The 18,455-nt window shown below is 41.0% G+C and overlaps 1 protein-coding gene across 2 annotated transcripts in view; it reads right to left on the bottom strand.

Annotated features, from left to right (window-relative positions):
* Positions 1-18,455, bottom strand: part of MCM9 (minichromosome maintenance 9 homologous recombination repair factor) — a 94,250-nt gene that overhangs the window by 64,290 nt on the left and 11,505 nt on the right. For both annotated transcript variants that reach the window (XM_034765791.1, XM_034765790.1), the window contains exons 3-5: positions 14,396-14,712; positions 8,985-9,066; positions 6,810-7,010 (exon numbers count right to left, since the gene is read on the bottom strand). In XM_034765791.1, the coding sequence (XP_034621682.1) occupies positions 6,810-7,010; positions 8,985-9,066; positions 14,396-14,712 (600 nt within the window). The remainder of the gene's footprint in view (positions 1-6,809; positions 7,011-8,984; positions 9,067-14,395; positions 14,713-18,455) is intronic.

Raw genomic sequence — 18,455 nt, 5'->3', positions numbered from 1 at the left:
TTGGTTGCAACAATGATCTATATGGTCCCAGTTTATGTCAATAACGTCACACCCCCAACGCAAAATTGATGCAGGAAGGGATGACACAAACATCACTGACTGCATCCCAAGAGCTCCCCATCCTGGGTTCTGTCTCACTACAGCTAGTATTGGGTTAGAAGCCATACCAGTGTATAACAGAAATGGTTTATCAAAATCATGTTCAACCACATGATTGAACCTCTTTACAAACTCAAGGTAACACTTAGTTAGAACAATAGTGGATTGGATCTGCTCTGGCAGCATGGTTCCTGTATGTGCCATGTGATCTTGCCAAGAGCTAAAGAAAACTGCTACTTTATCCATACAAGCTCGGGCAAATGTTTGGAACCCAATTAACATCGAATAAATGCAGATATTAATGTTCTTCATAGTCCAGGAATCTTGGCATTTAGCCATGAAAGCAATATGGTAGTGTGCCTCAGTCTTCCTTTTCATACAGCACATTAGGTCTGGAATGTCTTTTCCCCTGTGAAAAGTTCCCATATTGTTTATAGGCATCAACTGTGAAACCCCAGTGTAACAAGGCCTTTTAACATAATGTGCGTTTTCATGTATTCCTTTTAACATGTTCAAGGGATTCTCCAAAAGATTAGGCACATTGTTAATTACAAAATTTAGCAATAACAACAAGTTCATTGCAAGTGTCCATCTACAGTCATGTTTGTCATGCCACACCTTTGGCTCAATACCATTGGAGTTTGGGCATTTTAGGGTTAACCTGTGGCTTCCCTTTGCAAAATTCAGTGTTCTCTTTCCTCCTTGTCCTGCAGGATCAAACCCCGATTTCTCTTGCTTAACAGAATTCAGTGGCTGATGGGGTGGGCCCTCTGTGCTAACAGCTATTAGCAAGTCCTTCCTTTCCCAGCCAGGCAAGTAATTTGCACTACCCCAGACCAGAGCCAGTCCACCAGTTTTCATATTCGTAACTGCTATCATCTCCAAGGCTGGACTCTGTCTTAAAGAGATACCACACAAATCCAAAGAGTCTGCGGGTGAGAGTTTGCTTGCTCTCCCCCGCATCCTCAAGCATTTAGCCATAAAACTGCTCTGCTCTGACACATCAGTAACCAAATCTGTCCTCAAACCCTGAAGCACAAACTGCTCATTTAAAGAATCAGAAAGGAGACATTCCTGTTCCAACACCATTGTCTCCCCAACACGTTGGTCCCACACAGCCACTCGGTTATAGGGATGCCTCAATTCCTTAACAACTTTTACTTCCTCTGAGACCTTCTCAAAGCTACCCACACTGGATCTTTTAAAAGGAAAGTCAGAGGATCCATTCACAACAGACAATTTTTGGCTGCTAGGAACTGAAACTTCCTTGATTAAATCACTCTCACACCCTTCAGTTGCAGGGAACTGCTTGCACCGAGTACCATGAGGATTCCTTTCTCCAGGAGCTTTTCTAAGCAGCAATTCACCCCTCACAGAAATTCTGCCCTTACCCTCTTCACCTAGGGCTTGCTCTAAAGGAACACTTTCCTGAGCAACAACAGACTCTGTCTGGGTCTTACTTACATTCAGGATCACCTCTGGCCCATCAGGCAGATCTCTACACAATCCCCTTTCAGGCAAACCCATAGACTTCCTAGATAAAAGGTTAGAAATACTTCCCTTCTCTTTGCCACACACAAGCTTAGGAATTTTTTCCTTTTTGCTACAAGTTGTTAAACTGTCCGTAGGTAACACAACCAAATTACCTTTCTGCTCTCCTTGTGCCCTGGATAGGGTATCACCCTGATCAGACAGAGTTGTTACACCCTTCTCCAACCACACATGAGCAACAGGCCCAATACAAGCATCAGAATTGTCTGGTCTCTGGGATTTTGCTAAGACACTAACTGGATGCAACCCAGTTACGGTGCCATTCTCCCCAGCAGATGCAAACTCAGGACCATTCCCTTCCTGGGCTTTAGTTGAATCCAGAACCAACTCTGAGACAACTAAATTACTCTCAACCATCACAGGCCGAAAGGCACCTTCTGTCTGCTCCACAGACAAAAAAGAGTTGGAGACGCATTTTTCTTTACTAGACATATAGTTTGGGATTTCATTTCCCTTGTCCCAGCACACCGGGCTGTTCACAGACAACTGCTTGGAGACTGGGGTATCTTCCTCCATAGGCAAGTCAATACCCCTGACAGACACAGGCACATTTCCTTCACTGTCACTATTCTTCGCACAGGAAACAGATAAGGTATAGGGACACTCATCTTCCACTCTCCTTGCCTTCCCAAACTGCTGACTAGATAAAGCCATCAGCTCACAAGACTGCCTAGGCTCATCCAAAATCTCCTTGTTCTCCTCTCCCTTCGCTTGATCTAATTCCAGATTTACTTCTGAGACATTAGATGGACATTCAGAAACTTCATTCTCAGCCAAACAGCTACTTTCCAAAGACAAACTTTTGGAGAAACCCTCCATAGGCATAACCTTAGGATCAATCCTCTCCTGTGCCTGGTTTGTATTAACTTGACTGACCATAGCTTTAATATCATTTCCAATCATAATATCCTTAGGGATTATGTCTTTTACTCCCACAACCATGGTGCCCTCCAAACCCTTCCATTTCAGGTGGATTTTAGCCAAAGGCACCCTGACAAAATACTTAGATAAGGCTACAACAGTTACATCTTCACCTGGCAAATAATCTTCCTTCCTGACAAGACTTGCTTTAACCAGAGTAATATCTGCTGCGGTGTCCCTCCATGCCATACACCTCACTCCATTCACTTCTGCACTGCTAATAAACTCTGCATTATTTCCCCCATATTTAGCTCTAATGTGAGTTTTAAGGTCAAATTCTTCCGAGACCACAGAAACAGCATTTGCACACAGGGCACCAATGCTGGGCTCTGTGTGGCTTGCCTGTGAGTTTACAACAACAGGGTTAGCATTGGCCGTGGCATTTGGGGTTGCTGGTTTTGGGCCGCCCTTCAGTGTCGGGCAGTCTGGTCTCATGTGGCCCAGCATACCACAGTGATAGCATGTAACCTGTTCCGTCCTGGGATGTGAGTTCCTACCCCCCGGGCCCCCTTGAACTCCTTTAGAAGAGTCAGGTTTAATTTTAAATCCTTCCCTCCTCTTGAACTGGGGAGAATGGTGATCAGTTTTCCCCGGGGTTTTACACCCTTCTCGAGCCCTGTTTTGGGTATGGGCATCCGCAATCTCTGCTGCCCGTAGGACTGACTCAGGGTCCCTGTCACACACAGCTGCTCTCACATTGTCCGGCACAATGTCTAAGAACTGTTCCAAAGTTATTAAATCCAGCAGTTTTTCAAAACTCCCATGAACCTTGGCTCCCATAACCCACTTTTTAACAAAACCCATCAGCTTATGAGCACATTCTACAAAAGTACAATCCTTAGACATTTTAAACTCTCTAAACTTAACTCTGTAAGATTCAGGAGTAACCTTGAACCGCCTTAACACAGAATCCTTAAACCGCCCATAATCCAAGGCTTCTTGTTCCCCCAAGTCATTAAATACCTCCCTGGCTTTTCCAGTCAGTCTGGTCAGCAGGACAGGCATTCGCTGACCCTCAGGGATCTGGTACAGATTGCAGAGGCGTTCAAAGGTAGACAAAAACTCCTCTATATCCTCAGTATCATTGTAAATGGGACACATCCTTTCCCAGTTTTTCTCATGGTGGGGGGGAAGTGGAGTACCAGGTGGGGATGACTTTCTCCGCTCTTCCATTACTTGGAGCTGAAGTCTGGCCGTCTCCTGTTCCATCCTGTGAGTCTCCTGCTCAGCAGCGAGCAGCTCTAGACGTCCCTTACGAGCTCTCTCTTCTCTCTCATCAGCCTCCTTCTTTCTTTGATCAGCTTCTTTCTCTCTCTCAGCAGCCTCTTTCTCTCTCTCAGCAGCCTCTTTCTCTCTCTCTCTTTCTAACTCTGCTATTTTTTGCTTCTCCAGCAATCGAAGATCTGCTAGCTTCTGTTCATGCTCAAATTGCAGTTTACTTGTCACCCTTTGCATCCTAATTTTCTCTGCATCTTCTGCAGCCTCAGGTAAGGGCTGTGCTCTTGCCCCCTGATCATTGGCTATTAACAGATTTCTCAGTTCTTCCTTTGTAGCTTTCTTTCTAAAGCATATCCTCTTTTCTGAACACAAATTTTCCAGGGCTTTTTTGCCAAGTCCCTCATATGCTCTTTGCTCAGCCATTGCAGCAGCTCTTTAACCAACAAAACTCTCAATCCCAAAATTCAAATTTGGATAGCGTGGGGTTCTGACCCAAAGCTTAATTGACCTGGTTCTGTGGATCCAAGCACGACTACGCCACTGTGACCATGCGGTTCTGGCGGAACCCAACTGAGAGTGCCAACTCAGGACAAATTGCTCAAACAGGGCAGTTACAGCCCATGGCCGGGGTTTTTCCACCTCTAAGGGCTGGTCTACACTTAGTCCGGACTTCGGACTAAGGTACGCAAATTCAGCTACGTTAATAACGTAGCTGAATTCGAAGTACCTTACTCCGGACTTACCGCGGTCCAGACGCGGCCGGAAGTCTCCCCCCGTCGACGCCGCGTACTCCTCTCGGCGAGCTGGAGTACCGGCGTCGATTGTGAGCACTTCCGGGATCGATCCGGGATCGATTTATCGCGTCTTAACCAGACGCGATAAATCGATCCCAGAACATCGATGGCGTGCCTCCGGACCAGCCGGTAAGTGAAGACTAGGCCTAAGGCAAACCCAACCAGCCAGACTAAGACTTCGGTCTCACCCCACTGGCTAACCGCAAGTCTCACAAGCAATCTCCTTAGACACTCCAGTTTCCCAGTATTACCACCAGTGCCACACGTTATGGGGACAAATGGTTATAAAAACCAATACCCCAGTAAAAGAAAAAGGTTCTCCTGATCCCAAAGGACCAAGCCCCAGACCCAGGTCAATATACAAGTCAGACCTTACCCACAAATCACGCTACTGCCAATCCTTTAGAATCTAAAATCTAAAGGTTTATTCATAAAAGGAAAAAGATAGAGATGAGAGTTAGAATTGGTTAAATGGAATCAATTACATACAGTAATGGCAAAGTTCTTGGTTCAGGCTTGCAGCAGTGGTGGAATAAACTGCAGGTTCAAATCAAGTCTCTGGAATACATCCCCAGCTGGGATGGGTCATTCAGTCCTTTGTTCAGAGCTTCAGTTTGTAGCAAAGTCCCTCCAGAGGTAAGAAGCAGGATTGAAGACAAGATGGAGATCAGGCATCAGCCTTATATAGTCTTTTCCAGGTGTAAGAACACCTCTTTTTTCTTACTGTGGAAAATTACAGCAAAATGGAGTCTGGAGTCACATGGGCCAGTCCCTGCATACTTTGCTGAGGTACAAGGCGTATCTGCCTTCTCTCAATGGGTCCATTGTATAGCTGATGGTCCTTAATGGGCCATCAAGCAGGCTAGGCAGAGCTAATCTCAGCTTGTCTGGGATGTCACCCAGAAGCATAGCATAAGTTTGCCATACAGACAGTATAGAGCCAATATTCATAACTTCGACTACAAAACTGATACACACATATAGACAGCATAATCATAACCAGTAAACCATAACCTTGTCCTAGACACCCCATTTGACCCCCTTTATACAAGATTTGGGTGCCACTACAGGACCTTGGTTGCAACAATGATCTATATGGTCCCAGTTTATGTCAATAACGTCACACATGTCCGGGAAAAACCGGATGTATGGTAACCCTACATCAGTTAACCATAGCTGCTCAAATTTAAAACAAAAATGAACAACCAAAAACCACTCCACAATACTGGGGAGAAAAAAATAACATTTTATGAAAGAGTTTGCATTCCTGTGAGGTAATGTGTATGTGGCCATGAAGAAGACAGCACACGATTGCCTAATGTGTTTGCCACCTGGTGTGCTTATTTATTTGACTATGAAATTTTCCCTCAAAGACTAGTTATATCTTGCTTCTCTTATGAAGATGCCAGCAGGACAGATCTTGTATAAAGAACTGTAGTTTAAGTATTAAAGCTGTTTTTAATACGTAAAAGTGTTATAGAAACAGATTGGTTTTAACATTACACAGGTGTATGACTTGTTATAAATACATAAATAAATCTTGATTCACAGAAGTATTAGGTACAGAGACACAGAGCCATATTTTTAAGCTATTAGCATAGTCAACAGAGCAATGCTGACTAAACCAGATCTGACCCAAACGATTGCTTCACAGTGCTGCGACTGACCTATTGTGTTTTTTTTCTTGTTGCACATAACAGCATTGTGTTTTTTCTAATACTCTTACCATTTCTGACTCAGGCTCACTTCCTGTTAAGTGCTATATAAAACATTTTGGCAACTACAGTTGCATAAGGCTCAAAAGAAAAATCATGAAAGTACAGTTTTGGTGTGGATTCTAAGTGTGTCCTATTTTTTAAGTTAGTTTCAAGTAAGAATTTTATATTCCTTTGTTGGAAATTTTGTGTAGCAAGAAATTATTCCTTAAACTGCCATGACAGGACAAACAAGCACACAAACAAATGCTATACACAGTTTTAAAATGAAGTTCTTGGAGGTTTGTCCTGTTTGCCTGAGATAAGCTCTGACAGACTGAGACATGGCCTGAGCAGCACAACATCCCTGAAGTGAATGGGATCTGAAGGTGCACTACAACTGGGCCAATAGCTTCCAAGGAGGAGTGTGGGATAAAGGAATGAAGGAAAAACGTTGTCAGTAATATAATTTTCAGTGTTGTCTCCAGCAAAAATCCTAGCGTCGTTCCTGTTTTCACTGTCATCTACAAACCTGCTACGGGATCACGCTTATGTTTTTCCCAGAAGTCTTCAAATTCCTTCTGAACCTCCTCATCAACTATAACCCCTGTCAGTTGTTCATTGTTCACTTGAATGTAATTGGCTTTCAAAACAATCTCTAGGTCACAGCGCACATCCTGGTGGAAGGGTTTCCATCTCTGCATTACCACTCCATACACTGTGATGTCATCACCTGTGAGTAAGTACAAAATTAGTCACCGTAACATCCTGCTCAGTATATGCAGATACATAAATTAACAGCTAAATTAAACATAATAGGGCTGTTTAGGCCTTTGTAGAGCAGATATTGCTAGAAAAAAGAATTTACTCTAATTACTGCATCTCTAAAATAGGCAACATCATGTAGCCTTTTTTATATCTATGAATAAAAGCTGGGACTAATATTTTGTAATTTTTTTTTAAATTGTGAATCCAAAACAAACAAAAGAAATGAATATAACCTGTCTTAAGAGTTATAAAGCAAAACTATCAGGTTCAAAAACTTACTTTAAAAATTCCTTAACTATTTAACAAGCAACAGAGACATCTAAAAAGTATATTATTTACTTTTACTATTAATGCTCTTTATTTACTTGTTTTATCTCTATTGCTTCAGTCAATGAAAATAAGACTACATAGAGTCTAAGGTTTGTTTATAGTCAATTTCACTTTCAGGTTTCATGCATTTATAAAAATGCTGCAATATTTCATAGAAACTTTTCACTGGGGCTTATTAAACCTAAAACTGGACCATCTGATAGTTTTACTAAATAATTCCATATCTATTTTTTTTGTATTCTTGTCATGCCTTTTGATTTGCATATACAATTAGTCAAAAACCTCTATTGTTGTAAATACTAAAACTTCCACTTGCTCTTTTGTTTTGATACAGATATCTAAATCACAAGTGGAACTCTGTGCATTATGCGATTTGTTTTGTTCAGAAGTTGCCATAACTCTATACAACACTTTGCTGTTTCTGTAGGTTGAATGCTTTGGACACATTAGGGGCTCCATGCATTCCCTCCATTCCCCCACATAAGCTCCAGGTGTGCCACCCTCCCACATCCCTTTCTATTTCAGGGACTTCCTCCAACCCCTTACTCCATGCCAAGTGCAATGTGTGTGCATTCCTTTTCCCATACCCTTGTCCTCCATGCCACATTGTGTGCCTCCCCTCCATACCAGGGTCCTCCATTCTTCCCCCCGCCAGAGTTTCTGTGTGCCTCCCATTTCCTATCCACCACATGCCAAGGGACTCGTGTGTTCCTCATGTCCCTCTCCCCCCATACAATTGTGCCCTATTCCCTATATCCCAGGGAGTCTGTGTTTTGTCCTCATTCCAGGGTTCCCCATTCTCCCACACCAGGGGCTCTGTGCGCTCTCCCTTTCCCCACATCATTCTTATTTGCTGCTATATTGGATCAGTCTTGGCCAATTACATAGAAGCTGTTATATTGGATTATAACATCTAGTCTTGTTTCCTTTCTACAACAGCGGCCAGTGCCGCTTACATAAACCTTGACCTCTGTATCATTTTGAGAGTGGGTGATCAGTAGTGAACACAGTATTGCTGGGGAGGGGGTACTATCCATTTATAAAATGGACTTATAATATTCTGAATATAGAAATATTATTTTCTATCTCATTCTTCGTACATTCTAATGGTTTGTTTGCCTTTTTGGCAGTCACTGCACACTAAGCTGATGTTTCTACCTGCAATCCGTCCTCAACAGGAAGCTATGATACATGGTTTCCCAAACCACCAAAGGGACACTAAACAGTTAGTACTGTCACCAGTCTCAAGGTCTTTGGGGCTGTACCAGTTTGGTAATGGAGATTCAGTATCCTGACATTCACAGGTCTCAAAATAACTTCTGGAGCCCATGAAATATTGCATAGCAATGTTTTTCTGTCAAAATGTTATGATGTCACATAAGGGGATGGTCTTTTCTGCAACAGAATTAATTTGCCATGTTAACACACTGAGTTAGCACAATAACAAAGTGACACATAAGCGTTTTCCATCAGACAAGCCCTTAAAACTGACAGCATTATTGGAGATGCCTTCTTTCAAATGACATATAAACTTGAAAACACCCAAGGTACAAAGGTGTGTAACTGAAACTATATATAACTTTACATGGGAACACTCCATTGCCCTCACCTGACTTGCAACTGTCCACTAAGTCATCTTCCAGGACAACCACCATAGAACGAGGGATGCTTCCGACAGATAGCCTTTGAACCTAGTAGACAGCAAGAAAAAGAGTATGCATTCATTACAAGCAGGTGCCATCCAACAACCACATGCTGTTGCTCTGGTTTACAAACTGGCCAAACCATGCCAGTCTGGTTTGCAACAGAACCATTATTCTGCACACCAAAGACCTATCTTTCTTTCCCTGCAAAGGAGTAGTAGCTCTTCTTAATTTCTCTCACAGAACTCATACAATGAGCATGCAGCTGCTCTCATTAAGTCAGGGGAATCTTGCCACTGACATCAAGGAAAACAGAACTGGACCTTAAATTATCTCTAGGGGCCGTATTCTGGGAGATGTTGAGCAACTTCAATGTCTTGTTGGATAAAGCTTTACAAAAATAAGGTAACTGTAAAAAAATGAACTTTGTTATTAATTGTGAATTACTTTAAGCATGATTTCAATAAACAAAGTTTACTGTAGGTACTGATGCCTGCTTAAAAATTAAACAGTTCCTCTTAACTGTACATATTCGAAGATGCCACTGCACTACATGTATTTAATCAAGATTTGACAGGGATGGAAAGAAGCTTACACTTAAATCCCAAAGACTAAACCAACAGCAGGGGAAAAACAAATCAAACACAACCAGGAGAATACATATTGACAAGTACATCAGTAATTGTTGTATTTCTTTTCCTCCAAGGCAAAGTCTATGCAATCTTGTCACAGACGATTTCCATCTAAAGCACTTTTTTTCTAGTTACTAACAAAAACCTGCCGTAATTGTTAAATTGTACTCTGCAGACATGATAGTAATCTGAAGTACCTTCTTCTTTTGTAGCAAATGCTCATCCATATTAGAATTTTAGGTTAATTTATTCTCTAGTGCCTAGAAACTGTTTCTGCATTTTTGTCTATTACTTGATTTCTACAGGCAACTCACATTTCTGTCTGTATTGGTGGCAGATACATTAGTTACTGGCAGCACTGAACAGGACAGATCGTATACAGAGTCAAATTAATCCATGACGTAACTCCATTAATGTTAATAGGTTCATACTACTGATGAAACTGTCCCACAGATCAGTTATTTCCGACACAGTAAAAGAAAAAATTGAAGTTCTAATAAAAACTAAAAATCTGGAATAAGCATAAAGAGAATATGCAACATAGGGAACATGCTATCAGAAATATTTTATCTTCTTCAGTCATTGGTTATCCTTAATTTGTTAAAATATTTTTCATTTCTCACTCCACACAGTTCTATTTTTGTATATATGATGTATACATACACACATCTCAGAGCCCTCTTAAATTGGACATCATATCATCCCAATTAAGAGAAGAGGCCGCTTAAAAGAAGTCTGAATACGTTACTGTACTCAACAAAAATACAATAGAAATATTAACTACAATTTCTTTCTTTTTTTTTTTTTCAAATTTTGTAGAACTTAGAATTTTTCACCTATTTTTCACTTGGTTAAGCACCTCTTAACCACTTGGCACTGACCAAGTATGTCCCCATTATACTGAGTTTTTGTTATAACTTCCCCAGTTAAGCAACAATCACGGGCACTCCCTCAGGGCCGACTATCATACAAATGACCTCATGTTGCCTTGGGCAGCAAAATGTTCAGTGACCATTTGTGTAGGTGACTGCAGACTGGCAGGGGTAGATATTTGCAGATTTGCTCTTGAAGGAGCAGCACCCATAGAGACGGCATTTTCCATAACTGGGCTAAATTGGTTCCATGGGAGCCATCTCAAGTATCACAATCACATATAAAACAAATGTACAGTTGGTTTAGAGTTTATTGACACAGGAAAATTAATCCACTATAGGGTAGGGTAGGAATTTAAAGTATATTAACTATTTCAGATTAACTCCATGTGAATTAAGCTCATTTGGAATAAGGTACTCTCATTCAGAATAAGAGGGTACACACATTGAGTTAATCAAGAAGAGTTAATCGGGATTAACTATTCTGAAATAACTCCTTGTGTAGCAAAGCCCTTAAATAGACAACATATACTTAGCACTGTAGTACGCAGCAACATATTGTGGAAGGCGAAAGGCATGATGGGGCATGGCTATCCACTGCAGCTAAAGAAGCCTCCAGTTGTAACAGTCTTTGTGCCACTGGGCCAAGCTTCAGCAGCCAAGAGAATGGGATTGTCCCAGTGCAATGACTCTCCCATTTTAATCAACTTCATGCACACATCATTCACCCACATCTCTCTTCAAAAGTCCTGTGGCGACGGGGGAGTGGCAAAGTGACAAGCGAAAATGATTACTGGGTAGTCGTAGCCACAAGCCTGCATGCAGGCGGCCTGGGACATTGGTCGCCCATCTCTGACCCAAGGGCAGCAGGGGAGCTTGGCAACAGCCCAGGTGACAGAGCAGCCCTTTTTAGGATTGCACTGCTCTCCCTTTGTAAGAGAAGGGAATAGAAAAGGTGCCTCAAAAGTTGCCTGCCCAAATTAAATCCGGCCAGTTTACCACAACGGCAGTTCTTCCCCAATGCAGTCAAAAACCAAAGATAACTAAAAAAGCACTAAGGATTGCTGCTTGGAACATCAGGACTGTGACAGACAAAGACGATACCTCTCAGTTTGAAAAAAAGAACAGCTTTCCTTTCCAAAGAGCTAGCCTGGTATGACATTGACATCGCAGTGCTCAGTGAAATTAGATTGGCAGACGAGGGCATTACTACAGAACCGGCTGGGGGTTACACCTTCTTTTGGAAGGGAAAAGAACCACACAAAGATAGAATCCATGGAGTGGGAATTGCCAGTAAGACCAAACTATTGCAATGTCTTGAAGACTTTCTAATAGGCGTTAACGAAAGACTCATGAACCTCCGGTTACCACTAAATAAATCACGATTTGCTACCATCATCAGTGCGTATGCGCCCACCTTAACAAGCCCTGATGATGCTAAGGAATGGTTCTACTCTGATCTTGACTCTCTCATCAAGTCAACACCACAAAGTGACAAGCTAATCATCCTAGGGGATTTCAATGCAAGAGTAGGTAATGATGATAACTACTGGCAAGGTGTCATTGAGGAAAATGGCATTGGAAAAATGAACTAAATTGGTCTCCTACTCCTAAGCAAGTGTGCAGAACATAGCCTGACAATTACAAATACCATCTTGAAGAAGTAGAAAAGGCCATCAGTTTGATGAGCTCAGGAAAGTCCTCGGGCAGAGATGGAATACCGGCAGAAATATATAAATCTGTGGGTCCAAAGTGGTAACAACACTCCAAAAGATCCTTACTGACATCTGGGACAGTGAAGAAATGCCACAAGACTTCAAAGATGCCACAATTATTCCTTTATTTAAAAATAAAGGCAGCAAAGTGGTCTTTGATAACTACCGTGGGATCTCTCTCCTATCTGTTGCTGGAAAAATCTTTGCTCATGTCCTCCTGAACTAACTGATTTCATCTGTCTCAGAAGCCAAACTACCTGAGACTCAGTGCAGATTCAGACCTGGTCATAGCACCATAGACATGATTTTCAGTATCAGGCAAACACAAGAAAAATGTATTGAACAAAACATGAATCTGCTCAGTGTTTTCATCAATCTGACAAAAGCATTTGGTACTGTCAGTAGAGAAGGATTATGGATTATCCTCAGCAAACTTGGTTGCCCACCAAAACTGGTAAAGATCATTTGTTTATTTCCTGAGGGGATGCAATGTCAGGTACTCTTTAATGGCGATCTCACTGACTCCTTTCCCATTACATATGGAGTCAAACAATACTGTATCCTTGCCCTTGTATTGTTCAACCTCTTCTTCACCCAAGTTCTCAACCATGCTACAGATGGGCTCAACAGAGGCATATACATCAGATACAGACAGAACAGCTCAGTCTTCAATCTTACAAGGCTTAAAGCAAAAACAAAAGTAACAGAACTACTAATAAGAGAAGCACTCTTTGCAGATGATTGTGCCCTCCTAGCACACACAGGGGGAAATCTCCAGTGCATCGTAGATTGCTTTGCTGAAGCATCAAAATTGTTTGGCCTCACAATCAACCTGGAGAAAAATGTGGTATTGCACCAATCATCTTCACCATTCTGTGCCATATCCCCTAGCATATCCATTAGTGGAATGCAACTAAAGGAAGTTGACAGTTGTACCTCTCTTGGCAGCAACATCTCCCATGATGGATCTCTTGACAAAGAGATCATGAACAGGATTCAGAAAGCTTCTCAGTCATTAGGAAAGTTACGTAACAAAGTCCTGAAATCCCACAACATAATCCTCTCAACAAAAATAAAACTTTATAATGCTTTTGTGCTCTCATCTCTCCTCTACGGCTGTGAGACCTGGACACCATACAAATGCCATATCAAACAGCTAGATGCCTTCCATATGCAGTGTTTGAGTGTTATTATGGGGATCCGCTGGAAGGACAAAATTACCAGCCTGGAGGTTCTACAAAAGTAAAATGCCATAAGCATTGAGGCCATGCTGATAAAAGCCCAACACGTTGGGTTGGACACATCATTAGGATGCCTGAGTATCGATTCCCCAGAAACATTTTCTATGGAGAATCAGCACAAGGACATTGGAATCACGGCTGCCCCAGAAAGCACTACAAGGACAGCACCAAGAAGAGCATACACTTTGGTGCAATAAAACCGGATGATCTTGAGAAGGCTGCTTTAAATAGATCAGCCTGGCAGCACACAACACTCAGAGTTTTCCAAGCCTTTGACGAGGACAGAAATAACCAATTGTTAGCTGCAAGGGAAAAGCGTCATAGTACTGCTACAACTATCAAGACGCTTACCAATGACTTTGTTTGCCCGATCTGCTCACGAGCATGTGTGTCACGCTTTCAGAGTCACTCCAGAATTCACAAGAAGAGAGAGCATGAAAACGTCATCGTCGAACTGATGGACTACACACAGTTAGTACTTAATTTATGAACACCCTAATTTAATCCATGCATTGGCTGCAAGTATTTCTTATAATGCATAAAAATGACTTCAAATAATATAGCAAATGGAATAAACTTGCATGGGTGTTTCTGTGGATATTCATTTTTCTATTTCTTTAGCTTGAAGTTTTGGAATTGCAGGATAAAGGCATCCTGGAGCTTTCCTCTCACCCGGGCAATTGTTCTAAATAATTGTAAAGGGTTTATACAGCTTTTCCACTTATAGTAGCATGTTAACAAATCTTTTATTAGTTACAAGGGAACAATTCATCACTGGCATAAACAGGTATAGCTCTATTGGGGTTGCACTTGCTTATACTAGCAACGAAGGCTATAGTACTTTTACTAGAGTAATTTATTTTTCCACATGACTCATTTATTTTATTCCTCCTCTTCCCTCTATTTTTTTTTTTTACCTGTTCCTGAATTTTGATTTCTTGATAGTCTCTGCAGCTGGTGGGAACAGAGGATGTTCCTGAGAGACAAGTGAATTTAGATGAATTGCAGCCTTCTTCATTAGGGCAGGTTGATGGACGGAAGAAAGCATAGTACTGCTCAAAATCAGCTTTGACCACAAAAACGTGCTTGCACTTGTTACACATGTAATCCCGTTCAAACTCCAGGACTTTCACTAGACTGGTACGAATAACAGTTCCAGTAACAGACAAAAAGTGACCCACATCTCTGGTTTTAGGGATACGTTCTCTGGTTAGCTCAGGGCAAACAGGCAAACCTGTTAAATGAAAATACATACATTATTAAGACCGCAAGTCTAAGTTTATAAACATGAAATGTATCTTCACTAGCAGTGTATGGTACAAAGATGTTTTCTCAACTGGAAAAGGAGAGAAAGACAGATGTGAATAGCATCCATGGCCATTTCATTAATCTGACATACTAGTCACAAATATCAAAACATATAAGAGAATTAACATGGAGAGAAAATATAACAGCATTACAATCCTATTCTGACCAAAAGCTAAGCAGTAATTTATTGTGACTGATTTGAGGGTTTTTGCCTTCTCCTGTTCATGGATTTTTCTCAAATGAATTTATTAACTGAAATTATTTGATGACCTTTTAGTGAGTTTCATTTACTCTCTGACTTTCATTTACCACCTTCTATGACTTGCTATTTGAAATATAAAATTATCTGTTTATCTGTGATCAGCCATATAAATCATATGGTATTGTTTCCCTGGTTAAACAAGCATAACTCATAATCTGGTGTGAATCCTCAAGATAAGCAAATTTAAAATTCACATTCTATGAGCATCTGACCTTAAAATTCTTTCGTCTAGGATCAATACTAATAAAGCTCACTTTCAGGAAAGTTGACGGAAAACAAATACAAAGGTGTTATGAACACAACTGAAGCATGTTCACTTATAAGTTCAAGTGAATAGTCATAGTACATTTTTTGCAGTACTTGCCCTGCTCTAGTTCTACCCTAAGAGTCAATGCTGAGCCCTCCATTCAATTGTCCATAAGGCATGCAGGACAAAGCCCTTAGCTAGGAAGATTAATGTACCTCAACAGCCTACAACTCTTTTACAAAAATAAATGCACTTTATAATACTTGATATGTGATAACATGAATAGCTGCCTGCCAGGCACTTACTATTTTCTTTAATATTACATAGTAAAGTGAGTAATAACTGTGCAACTGTGACAAAATTTCCACTCCCTGCTCCCTTGGCACACTGGAGTGCAATGTAAAAGCAGCAAAGAGTCATGCATCCGACGAAGTGGGGGGCACAGGACTCTTTGCTGCTTTTACAAATCCAGACTAACATGGCTACCCCTCTGATACTGGAGAGCAATGTATTTCCTTTATAATTTTGCCTTTGGCATAATTTTTTCTTGTAACTGGCATGAACTCTATGACCTTCATAAAGCATAGCACATCTGACACCAGGGAGAAAGCTTGTAGCACTTCAATTGGCTACTGAACATCTTTGTGGCATGAATGTCTGAGTGAGCATCAGAGAGAGAGAGAGAGAGGGGCTAGATTTGGACGGAAATTAATGTATTTTGAGCAATACAGAGACTCCGGTCCACTCATTTTACTTTGTTTCCCAAACTCTCTGCCTGAGGTGTACATGTGTCCTTGAGTAGGTTTTAGTACATTAGTAATAACATTATAGGTTAAGCTTTACATAAATGCTTTGCTACTGAGCACACACTGGTGTTTAGGCTAATGGTAATTAAGCAAAAACTCCCTCATCCATGAACAGATTTGCAGTGAAAGGAAATCTTATGCATTCATATTTGCATAATACAAAACTTCAGGTAGACAAGTTTATCTTTTAATTCCCCCTGAAGCAGAGGGGATCTGTGCAGCTGAGTGCAGCTTCTCTCACCCCACCTGACCCTAACCAGTGCATATGCCAAGGTTGCTCTCACCCCCTCCCCCACTCAAGGGATAAAGAGGCTTTCACCCAGTTTTGGATTCCTAGACATCCTTTTCCTATTTAAGAACATTTTTTTCTTTGGTTAAATGAGAGACTATATTCTCTACAGTGTTCAGGACTGTTTCCCCTGCTCCTTCCATAGCGGGAGGAAGGCAATGTCCTACTGACCCACTTTGGAAGAATGATGAGAAACTCCACAAATCAAAAAGTTTCTAGTCCCTTATGCCCATTTAATGGAAGATAGCACCCTCAGGAAATTAGGCTGAAAGAACTTTTAATCCATGTAGCCCATCCTTTTTATTCCTGCAGCAATAATCAGCCTTTCTGTAGGTACAGTCTATCAAAAAAGTATTTGACTCCTATAGCTTCTGCTACTTCTTTGGTAGCTTAATCTATAACCCCATAACATTATGAGTAAAAAAAGATGCTCATTATAAAGCAAAGAGGTGTGCAAATGCAATCAGAAAATTGGTTTAGAAAAAGGAAGCTACATCATATTTCATGATTTTGAACTGGTAAGAAAGAAGAGGTCATGCATCCCTTTTATATCACAAAATTAATAGTTGCATAAAGTCTGCATAAATTATAAAATGGGTGGCAAATTGTTTTATTTTTTGCTAGTAGAACTCACAAAATAGGATTGTGAAAGACAGAATCACAATTCATATTATATTCCTGAATGTACGTATGTATAATGATGATACCTTTTTGAAACAAGGTTTAGTGGGGTGAAACAGCAGATACTGTGTATTGTATAACTGATTCTTCTAACTTGATACTACTGAAAGATTAAGTAAACATATACTATCAAAATCCAGGGACATAGGTCTATATAACAACATTTTAATTAATAAACATTAACTCTGTCTGATACTACTAACATCTGATAAATGCTTCAGCAATTTTTTTATTGACTAAAGAAATAAAGACAACATTCAAAATCTTATATTACAAAATTGATGGATTTTAGTACAGTATATATTTATATCAGAGTGATAACTTCTTGGAAACTATCATAAGCATCTCAGGCCTGATATCACTCTGTGTAATGGGAAACTGAACCCCTTAGTTCAAAGGCCAGGAGTTCTCTCCAAGCACAATACTAACATGTCAGTAACTTTTGGAAAAGCTGCAGTTACACTTGGCCAACATAGGAAACCACTAACTCCTGGCTTATAGGAGTAACCAACTTCAAGTAATCATGCAAGGCATTGCTTTCAATATCAACATCTTGACAACAAATTTAGTGTCAATAGAAAGGACAGTACATTGTGACAAAGAGGATGAAATGTTCATTACTGATAATTTCTTCCAACAATGTATTCTGCTTTTAAAGCGAGCAGTTTAGATAAGGTCCCACCTGCACTACAAAAATCAATAGTGTAAGAGGAGTTACAATGCAGATAAACTATCCCCAAATTGATTAAAATATAACTCTGTCTTGTAGGGTATACTAGCTCCAACCATCTTTTAACCAAGTCCCAGAATTGTACTAAAGCATCTGCAACAGTCATGCTGCTGAAGGGCTAGAGAGGGATGAAGAGCTAACCACTCTCTGCTGTACACCCTGCTACTTTCATAAAGGGTTGAGGTGCAAACAATGATTCCTCACACCAATAAAAGAATGCATCTGAAACTAAGTGTATACTCATGGAATTTCCTGATCCCTACACAGGTTTTCCTGGTTAACATCTATCCCCCATAATGGGCCCAGAGCCAGTGCAGTTCTATCAGCAGGCATCTGCCTTCCTCAGCACTCTCGATCCTCATAAGTGCCTGATCCTGGGCATGAATTTTAACACTACCCTGGAAGCACAGGACCATCTCGGGATAGAGAAGTGCCAGGCCACCATGGACGTTCTCAGGGAGATTGTCAACCATCACTCCCTGATTAGACTACCACCCAGACAACTCCACCACTTTCACTTATGTCTGGGTGGAGGACATTCAATTGTGCCACTCCCAGTTGGACCGTATTTACATTTCTTCATTTCACATCTTGCTGGGCCCATTTCTCCAGCATCAGGCTGGACCCATTCTTGGACCACCACCTGGTGGACAT

This window comes from Trachemys scripta, chromosome 3, assembly GCF_013100865.1.
Source record: "Trachemys scripta elegans isolate TJP31775 chromosome 3, CAS_Tse_1.0, whole genome shotgun sequence".
NCBI lineage: Eukaryota > Metazoa > Chordata > Testudines > Emydidae > Trachemys > Trachemys scripta.
Note: the sequence above shows the minus strand (reverse complement) of the source record. Positions and strands in the feature narration are given on the sequence as shown.